Genomic DNA, 10,601 nt, shown 5'->3' with positions numbered 1-10,601 from the left:
GGGCAGGGGCGGCGCTGGAGGGTTCGGAGGGGAGAGGAGCCCGGGGCGCCCCCTGGGGGCGGGGCAGGAGCGGTGCTGGAGAGTTCGGGGGGGGAGCCCGGGGCGCCCCCTGGGGGCCGGGACAGGGGCGGCACTGGAGGGTTCGGGGTGGGGGGGAGCCCGGGGCGCCCCCTGGGGGCGGGGCCGGGGAAGGCGCTGGAGGTTCGGTGGGGGGAGGAGCCCGTGGCGCCCCCTGGGGGCCAGGGCAGGGGCGGCACTGGAGGGTTCGGGGTGGGGGGGAGCCCGTGGCGCCCCCTGGGGGCCGGGAAGGGAAGGAGCTGGAGGTTCGGTGCGGGGAAGGAGCCCGTGGCTCCCCCGGGGGCCGGGGCAGGGGCGGCGCTGGAGGGTTCTGGGTGGGGGGAAGCCCGTGGCGCCCCCTGGGGGCCGGGCCGGGGCGGCGCTGGAGGTTCGGTGGGGGGAGGAGCCCGTGGCGCCCCCTGGGGGCCGGGCAGGGGCGGTGCTGGAGGGTGGGGGGGAGGAGCCCGGGGCGCCCCCTGGGGGCCGGGCAGGGGAGGTGCTGGAGGGTTGGTGGGGAGGAGCCCGTGGCGCCCCCTGGGGGCCGGGGCAGCGGCGGCGCTGGAGGGTTCGGGGTCGGGGGGGAGCCCGTGGCGCCCCCTGGGGGCCGGGCCAGGGCGGCGCTGGAGGTTCGGTGGGGGGAGGAGCCCGTGGCGCCCCCTGCGGGCCGGGGCAGGGAAGGCGCCGGAGGTTTGGTGGGGGGAGGAGCCCGTGGCGCCCCCTGGGGGCCGGGCAGGGGAGGTGCTGGAGGGTTGGGGGGAGGAGCCCGTGGCGCCCCCTGGGGGCCGGGGCAGGGGCGGCGCTGGAGGGTTCGGGGTTTGGGGGTGTCTCTCTCCGTCGTCTCTGTCTGTCTCTGCCTCTGTCTCTGGTCTCTCGGGGGTCTCAGACGCGGCAGGACCAGGAGCGCGGCGTCACCAGCTCCCAGATGGTGCCCTGCGGCGGGAGGAGGGGAAGGCTGTGAGCCCACTTCTAGGCTGTGAGCCCACTGTTGGGTAGGGACTACTTCCCAAGTGCTTTGTACAGTGCTCTGCACACAGTAAGCGCTCAATAAATACGATTGATTGATTGATTGATTGAGAGGAAATACTAATAATAATAATGTTGGTATTTGTTAAGCGCTTACTATGTGCAAAGCACTGTTCCAAGCGCTGGGGAGGATACAAGGTGATCAGGTTGTCCCACGGGGGGCTCACAGTCTTCATCCCCATTTGACAGAGGAGGGAACTGAGGCCCAGAGAAGTAAAGTGACTTGCCCAAAGTCACACGGCTGACAAGTGGTGGAGGCGGGATTTGAACCCAGGACCTCGGACTCCAAAGCCCGGGCTCTTTCCACCGAGCCACGCTGCGCGGGGTGGGGCGGAGAGAGGAAATGGAGGCGGGGCCACGGCAGAGGGCGGGGGCTAAGAGGGGGCGGGGCCTGTGCGGTAGGGGCGGGGCTTAACGGCGATGTGGGAGGGGCCTGGTTTTGGGGGTGGGTCACGCCAGGACGTCATTCCGGGGCGGGGCCTCGGGGTGAGGGGGGCGGGCGTTAGAGGGCGGGGCGGGGCGTGACGTCATTCTGGGGCGTGGCCTCTGCCACATAGGCAGGGCCTCGGCTTAGGGGTCGGTGGCGTCGTGACGTCATTCCGGCGGCGGAGCCGAACGTCAGGGCGGCCCAGGTGAGAGACGGCTCTGGGGCGGGGTTGGGGCGGGGTGTGACGTCATTCTGGGGGCGGGGCCTCGCCGACGTGGGGGGGTCGCCTCGTGACGTCAGTCTGAGGGCGGACCTCGGGGTATGGGCGGGGGCGGGGCCACAGCGAGAAAGGGCTCAGGGGCGGATGAGACGTCATCGTGTGGGCGGGGGCCTCGGGGTGTGGGCGGGGTTGTGGTGTGACGTCACATTTGGGGGCGGGGCTTCTGGTGCGGGCGGAGCTAAGGCGAGACTGCTCTGGGGCGGGGTTGGGGCGTGACGTCATTACGTGGGCGGGGCCTCGTGGGTGTGGGCGGGGCCTGGCGTCTGGAGGCGGGTCGCGGTGTGACGTCACAACGGGGCGGGGGCGGGGCCTCTCGGTGTGGGCGGGGCCACGTGAGAAGCGGTTCTGGGGTCGGGACGTGACGTCATTTTGCGGGTGGGGGTTGGGCGTGACGTCATTCTGGGGGCGGGACCCCGGTCATGTGGGCGGAGCCGGGCCGCGGTGTGACGTCATGACGGGGCGGGGTCGGGTCAGGTGGCAGAATGAATGAATGAATGAATGGGAGTCGGGTGGCAGAATCAATAAATGAATGAATGGGAGTCGGGTGGCAGAATGAATGAATGAATGAATGGGAGTCGGGTGGCAGAATCAATGAATGAATGAATGGGAGTCGGGTGGCAGAATCAATGAATGAATGAATGGGAGTCGGGTGGCAGAATCAATGAATGAATGAATGAACGAATGGGAGTCGGGTAGCAGGGCTACTGACAGTGAGCCCCATGCTGGACAGGGCCCGTGTCTGACCTCACTAACTTGTGTCTACCGCAGCGCTTAGGACAGGGTTTGACCCCTACTAAGCACTTGACGGATACCTTAAAGAAGAAGGAAGGAGAGAGGAAAGGGGGCCGGGGGGTGGACGGGGGAGGGTCTCACCTCCGTGGGTGGGCAGTGTCGCCGGGCGTACCACTCCTGGCAGTACAGGCTGACCTGGATGCCCTGGCCCAGGAACAGCATCGTCCACATCAGCACGTTCCACACCGGGCCCTTCCGCCTGTCGTTCATCGTGAAATTCAGCACCCCTGAGGAGGGAGGGGGCGTCGTGCCCCCAGTTAATCGATCCGTCAATCAATCAATCCGTCAATCAATCGTATTTGTTGAGCGCCCCGCCGTTCATCGTGAAATTCGGCACCCCTGAGGAGGGAGGGGGCGTCACGTCCCCAACTAATCCATCCATCAATCAATCAGTCGTATTTGTTGAGCACCCCGTCGTTCATCGTGAAATTCGGCACCCCTGAGGAGGGAGGGGGCGTCACGTACCCAATTAAATCCATATCTGTCAATCAATCAATCTATCATTCAATTGTATTTGCTGAGCACTCTGTCATTCATCGTGAAATTCAGCACCCTTGAGGAGGGAGGGGGCGTCACGTCCCCAACTAATCAATCCATCAATCAATCAATCAATCAATTGTATTTGTTGAGCACTCTGTCATTCATCGTGAAATTCAGCACCCCTGAGGAGGGAGGGGGTGTCACGTCCCCAACTAATCAATCCATCAATCAATCAATCCATCAATCAATTGTATTTGTTGAGCGCCCTGTCATTCATCCTGAAATTCAGCACCCCTGAGGAGGGAGGGGGCGTCAATCAATCAATCCATCAAACGATCAGCGGTATTAGTTGAGCAGCCCGTCATTCGTCGTGAAATTCGGCACCGCTGAAGAGGGAGGCGGCGTCAATCAATCCATCCATCAAATGATCCACCAATCAATTGTATTTGTTGAGCGCCCTGTCATTCATCCTGAAATTCAGCACCCCTGAGGAGGGAGGGGACGTCAATTAAGTAAGTGCTTAATAAATGCCATCATTATTATGATTATTAGTCAATCCATCAAACGATCAGCGGTATTAGTTGAGCACCCCGTCATTCGTCGTGACATTCGGCACCGCTGAAGAGGGAGGGGGCGTCAATCAATCCATCCATCAAATGAGCCACCAATCAACTGTATTTGTTGAGCGCCCTGTCATTCATCCTGAAATTCAGCACCCCTGAGGAGGGAGGGGGTGTCGATCAATTAAGTGCTTAATAAATGCCATCATTATTATTATTAATCAATCAATCCATCAAACGATCAGCGGTATTAGTTGAGCATCCCGTCATTCGTCGTGACATTCGGCACCGCTGAAGAGGGAGGGCCTGTCGCGTCCTCAGTCGTTCAGTCATCGATCGTATTTATTGAGCGCCCTGTGGATCATCCCGAAATGCAGTCACGTCCCCCATCGATCGTTCCCTGGCCCCCCAAGACCCCCAAGACCCCCAAGGCCTCGGCCTCGCCCACCTCCAAAGCCAAGGAAGAGCAGCAACATGACGGGGTAGAAGAAGCCAAGGACGAAGCAGAAGATGTACTCGTGCACCAAGGCCGAAAGCAGGAACACGGCCAGCATGGCCGGCCCCCGGGACCGGATCCGGAGCAGCTGCGGCGGGGGGCGACGGGGTCAGGGGTCAGCCCAAGTCAGGCCTCCCCCGTCCTGCCGCCGGGAACCACCGGGAAGGGAGCGCTGAGCGGAGGACAAGCGGGAATGGGTTTCCACTGCAGTGGTGGGGAGTGAGGGTAGACTGCCAGGATGCTTCTTGACAAGCGGAGGCGGAAGACTTGGGGTGGGAGGGCGTCTCCTCCCCTCCAGGCCCACCCTTCATCCCAAATCGGGGGCGGGAGGTCACCTATTCCCAGCCCCAAGGCACCTACTGGACACTGCTTGGACTCCCTGGTTGAAGCAGGGGTACTCAAATAATAATAATAATGACATTTATTAAGCGCTTTCAACGTGCAAAGCACTGTTCTAAGCGCCGGGGAGGTTACAAGGTGATCAGGTTGTCCCACGGGGGGGCTCACAGTCTCCATCCCCATTTTACAGAGGAGGGAACTGAGGCACAGAGAAGTGAAGTGACTTAATTAATTAATTAATAATGGCATTTATTAATCAATCAATCGTATTTATTAAGCACTTACTACGTGTACTTAGTAAGTGCACTACGTGTATTAAGCACTTACTACGTGCAAAGCACTGTTCTAAGCGCCGGGGAGGTTACAAGGTGATCAGGTTGTCCCAAGGTGGGGGCTCACAGTCTCCATCCCCATTTTACAGAGGAGGGAACTGAGGTACAGAGAAGTTAAGTGACTTAATTAATTAATTAATAATGGCATTTATTAATCAATCAATCGTATTTATTAAGCACTTAGTACGTGCACTTAGTAAGCGCACTACGTGCATTAAGCACTTAAGTGCACTACGTGTATTAAGCACTTACTACGTGCAAAGCACTGTTCTAAGCGCCGGGGAGGTTGCAAGGTGATCAGGTTGTCCCACGGGGGGGGGCTCACAGTCTTCATCCCCATTTTACAGAGGAGGGAACTGAGGCACAGAGAAGTTAAGTGACTTAATTAATTAATTAATAATGGCATTTATTAAGCACCTACTACGTGCAAAGCACTGTTCTAAGTGCTGGGGAGTTTACAAGGTGATCAGGTTGTCCCACGGGGGGGCTCACAGTCTTCATCCCCATTTTACAGATGAGGGCACTGAGGCACAGAGAAGTTAAGTGACTTAATTAATTAATTAATAATGGCATTTACTAAGCGCTTACTATGTGCAAAGCACTGTTCTAAGCGCCGGGGAGGTTCCAAGGTGATCAGGTTGTCCCACGGGGGGGGGCTCACAGTCTTCATCCCCATTTTACAGATGAGGGAACTGAGGCCCAGAGAAGTGAAGTGACTTGCCCAAAGTCACCCAGCTGACAGTTGGCGGAGCTGGGATTCGAACCCAGGACCTCTGACTCCAAAGCCCGGGCTCTTTTCCACTGAGCCACGCTGCTTCTCAAACCACTCTGGGGGTCATCGGGATAAGTCGGGACTCAGTAGAAATAATAGTCGTGGCATTGGTTAATTGCCAACTGTGTCCCAAGCACTGTACTAAACACAGGGGTAGATAACAAGATAAGCAGGTCCCATCTAACAGGTACTAGACGCCCCTCAGTGCAGGAGGGGCGTCTAAAGCCAAACCACTTGGACCCCGAGACGGGGAGAGCTGAGAGGGAAGGGCACTAACTCGGGTGGGGTGGGGGCAACTTAGGTGGTTTTCACACTGCCAGACAGAGCTGGTTATCTTGAACCAGGGCGCTTAGTACAGTGCTCAGCACTTAGTCCTTAAGAAACAACATTATTATCATCAGGAGAAGAATAATACCGTTGCTGCTGCTGCTGCTGCTGATGGTGATGATAATAGTTAAGTGCTTACTATTCATTCATTCATTCAATCGTATTTATTGAGCGCTTCCTGTGTGCAGAGCACTGTACTAAGCGCTTGGAAAGTACAAGTTGGCAACATCTAGAGACGGTCCCTACCCAACAGTGGGTTACTATGTGCCAAGCACTGTTCTGAGCATTAGAATAGACACGAGTTAATCAGGTTGGACACTATCCCTGTCCCACAGGGGTCACAGGCTAAGTAAGAGGGAGTAAGATTAATCCCCATTTTACAGATGAGGAAACAGAGGCCCAGAGAAGTGAAGCGACTTGCCCAAGGTCACACAGCCCACAAGATCTGTCATTTATTTATTCCGATTAACGCCCGTCTCCTCCTCTAGACTGTAAACCCGTCGTGGGCAGGGAATTTATTCAGTCGTATTTATCGAGCGCTTACTGTGTGCAGAGCACTGTGCAAAGAGCCCGGGCTTTGGAGTCAGAGGTCATGGGTTCAAATCCCGGCTCCACCACTTAGCTGTGTGACTTTGGGCAAGTCACTTCACTTCTCGGGGCCTCAGTTCCCTCATCTGGAAAATGGGGGTGAAGACTGTGAGCCCCACGTGGGACAACCTGATCACCTTGTAACCTCCCTAGCGCTGAGAACGGTGCTTTGCACATAGTAAGTGCTTAATAAATGTTATTATTATTATTATTATTATTATTATTATTATTATTATTACTAAGTGCTTGGGAAGTACAAGTCGGCAACATATAGAGACGGTCCCTACCCAACAACGGGCTCACAGTCTATTGTTATATTGTCCTCTCCCAAGCACTTAGCACAGTGCTTTGCACTCAGGAAGTGCTCAATAAATACTATTGAATGAATGCTCGGTAACAGTCAATACTATTCAATATTCAATAATATTCAATACTATTGAGTATATGCCCTGTATATATGTATGTGTGTTTGTATGTATTTATTGCTCTATTTATTTATTTTATTTGTACATATTTATTCTATTTATTTTATTTTATGTTTTGTTTTGTTGTCTGTCTCCCCCTTCTAGACCGTGAGCCCGCTTTTGTCTCTATATGTTGCCAACTTGTACTTCCCAAGCGCTTAGTACAGTGCTCTGCACACAGTAAGCGCTCAATAAATACTATTGAATGAATGAATGAATGAATGACAACCTGATCACCTTGTATCTCCCCCAGCGCTTAGAATAGTGCTTGGCACGTAGTAAGCGCTTCACAAATACCATTATTATTATTATTATTATTATTATTGTCAGCTGTGTGACTTTGGGCAAGTCACTTCACTTCTCTGGGCCTCAGTTCCCTCATCTGGAAAATGGGGGTGAAGACTGTGAGCCCCACGTGGGACAACCTGATCACCTGTAACCTCCCTAGCGCTTAGAACGGTGCTTTGCACAGAGTAAGCACTTAATAAATGCTATCATTATTATTATTATTACTAAGCGCTTGGGAAATACAAGTCAGCAACATATAGAGACGGTCCCTACCCAACAACGGGCTCACAGTCTGTTTATTGTTATATTGTCCTCTCCCAAGCACTTAGCACAGTGCTTTGCACTCAGGAAGTGCTCAATAAATACTATCGAATGAATGCTCGGTAACATTCAATACTATTCAATATTCAATAATATTCAATACTATTGAATATATGCCCTGTATATATGTATGTGTGTTTGTATGTATTTATTGCTCTATTTATTTATTTTATTTGTACATATTTATTCTGTTTATTTTATTTTATGTTTTGTTTTGTTGTCTGTCTCCCCGTTCTAGACCGTGAGCCCGCTGTTGTCTCTATAAGTTGCCAACTTGTACTTCCCAAGCGCTTAGTACAGTGCTCTGCACACAGTAAGCGCTCAATCAATACGATTGAATGATTGAATGAATGAATGAAGCGGTAAGCGCTTAATAAATGCCATTATTATTATTATTATTATGTGCCAAGCACTGCTCTATATGTATATATGTTTGCACATATTTATTACTCTATTTATTTATTTATCTTACCTGTACATATCTATTCTATTTTATTTTGTTAGTATGTTTGGTTTTGTTCTCTGTCTCCCCCTTCTAGACTGTGAGCCCGCTGTTGGGTAGGGACCGTCTCTATGTGTTGCCGACTTGGACTTCCCGAGCGCTTAGTACAGTGCTGTGCACACAGTAAGCGCTCAATCAATACGATTGAATGAATGAATGAATGAAGTGGTAAGCGCTTAATAAATGCCATTATTATTATTATTATTATTATTATTATGTGCCAAGCACTGCTCTATATGTATATATGTTTGTACATATGTATTACTCTATTTATTTATTTATCTTACTTGTACATATCTATTCTATTTATTTTATTTTGTTAGTATGTTTGGTTTTGTTCTCTGTCTCCCCCTTCTAGACTGTGAGCCCGCTGTTGGGTAGGGACCGTCTCTATGTGTCGCAGACTTGGACTTCCCAAGCGCTTAGTACAGTGCTGTGCACACAGTAAGCACTCAATAAATACTATTGATTGATTGCTCCCCCTCGTCTCCCCCTCGTCCCCCTCTCCATCCCCCCATCTTACCTCCTTCCCTTCCCCACAGCACCTGTATATATGTATATGTTTGTACATATTTATTACTCTATTTATTTCTTTATTTATTTATCTTGTACATATCTATTCTATTTATTTTATTTTGTTAGTATGTTTGGTTCTGTTCTCTGTCTCCCCCTTTTAGACTGTGAGCCCACTGTTGGGTAGGGACTGTCTCTATATGTTGCCAATTTGTACTTCCCAAGCGCTTAGTCCAGTGCTCTGCACACAGTAAGCGCTCAATAAATACGATTGATGATGATGATGATGATACTCTAAGCACCAGGGTAGATACAAGTTAGGTTGGTCCACATCGGGCTCACACTCTTAATCCCCATTTGGCAGATGAGAGAACTGTGGCCCAGAGAAGTGAAGCGACTCGCTCAGGGTCACACAGCTGATAAGCGAAAGGGCCGGAATTAGAACCCAGGTCCTTCCGACTCCCGGGCCCGGGCTCTCTCCACACCGGGCCCCTCTGCGTCTCCTGGAATCCACACCGTGACCCCTGACCCTGGCTCCCGGGCGGGCCGGGCCCCCGGAGAGGGGCACCCCCTTCCCACCCGCCGTGCCCCCTTGAACCCGGTACCCGCAGGCCGTCCTGGTAGATGTAGCTGTAGAGCCAGTCATGCACAACCACGTTCCAGGTGCGATAGTAGTTGGAGAAAGACGTGGAGTTCCACCAATCCTGCGGGAGACGGGTGGGGGACTTGCTGTGATGGTGGCATTTACTGAGCGCTTACTATGCGCAAAGCACCGTTCGAAGCGCTGGGGAGGATGCGCGTTGTCCCACACAGTCTTCATCCCCATTTGACAGATGAGGGAACTGAGGCCCAGAGAAGTGAAGTGACTCACCCACAGTCACTCAGCTGACAACTGGAGGAGCCGGGATTTGAACCCATGACCTCTGACTCCAGAGCCCGGGCTCTTTTCCACTGAGCCACTTGCTATCACGGGGTCGCCCCCTTCCCGTCCCCCCATCCCCTTCTCCCTGCTTCCCCTTTTTCTTCAGAGAAGCAGTGTGGCCTAGTGGCTACAGCCCAGGCCCAGGAGTCAGAGGACCTGGGTTCTAATCCTGGCCCTGCCATGTATATATATATGTATGTATGTATGTATGTATATATATATTGGTATGTGTATATATATATACCAATATATAGCTGTATATATATATTCATTCATTCAGTCGTATTTATTGAGCGCTTACTGTGTGCAAAGCACTGTACTGAGCGCTTGGGAAGTACAAGTCGGCAACCTTATACTCAGTGGAATTTATTCAAAGAACGCATATTAGCCTCAAAACGCTCACGAGGAAATGAAGCGACCACAAGAACAAGAACCTCAGTTCTGTTCATTTATGACTTACCAATATACCAATATATACCAATACCAATATATATATTGGTATATTGGTATATATATTGGTATTGGTATATATTGGTATATATATATTGGTATTGGTATATATTGGTATATTGGTATATATATACATAAATGCCATTATTATTATTATTATATGCCAAGCACTGCTCTATATGTATATATGTTTGTACATATTTATTACTCTATTTATTTATCTTACTTGTACATATCTATTCTATTTATTTTATTTTGTTAGCATATATATACATATATATACCAATGTACCAATATATACCAATACCAATATATATATTGGTATATATATTGGTATTGGTATATATTGGTATATATGATGATGATGATGATAATGGCATTTGTTAAGCGCTTACTATGTGCAAAGCACTGTTCTAAGCTATTTATTTTATTTTGTTAGCATATATATATACATATATATACCAATATACCAATATATACCAATACCAATATATATATTGGTATATTGGTATATATATTGGTATTGGTATATATTGGTATATACATATTGGTATTGGTATATATTGGTATATTGGTATATATATACATAAATGCCATTATTATTATTATTATTGTTATTATGTGCCAAGCACTGCTCTATATGTATATATGTTTGTACATATTTATTA

At 50.9% G+C, this 10,601-nt stretch overlaps 1 protein-coding gene across 1 annotated transcript in view; it reads right to left on the bottom strand.

The window, feature by feature from the left end:
• Positions 1-843: 843 nt before the first annotated feature.
• The window catches only part of SOAT2 (sterol O-acyltransferase 2), a 34,164-nt gene continuing 24,406 nt past the window's right edge, over positions 844-10,601 (bottom strand). The window contains exons 12-15 of the mRNA XM_038752657.1: positions 9,167-9,265; positions 4,068-4,203; positions 2,661-2,806; positions 844-987 (exon numbers count right to left, since the gene is read on the bottom strand). Coding sequence (XP_038608585.1) covers positions 937-987; positions 2,661-2,806; positions 4,068-4,203; positions 9,167-9,265 — 432 coding nt within the window. The 3' untranslated portion in view covers positions 844-936. The remainder of the gene's footprint in view (positions 988-2,660; positions 2,807-4,067; positions 4,204-9,166; positions 9,266-10,601) is intronic.

This window comes from Tachyglossus aculeatus, chromosome 10, assembly GCF_015852505.1.
Source record: "Tachyglossus aculeatus isolate mTacAcu1 chromosome 10, mTacAcu1.pri, whole genome shotgun sequence".
Classification (NCBI taxonomy): domain Eukaryota; kingdom Metazoa; phylum Chordata; class Mammalia; order Monotremata; family Tachyglossidae; genus Tachyglossus; species Tachyglossus aculeatus.
Note: the sequence above shows the minus strand (reverse complement) of the source record. Positions and strands in the feature narration are given on the sequence as shown.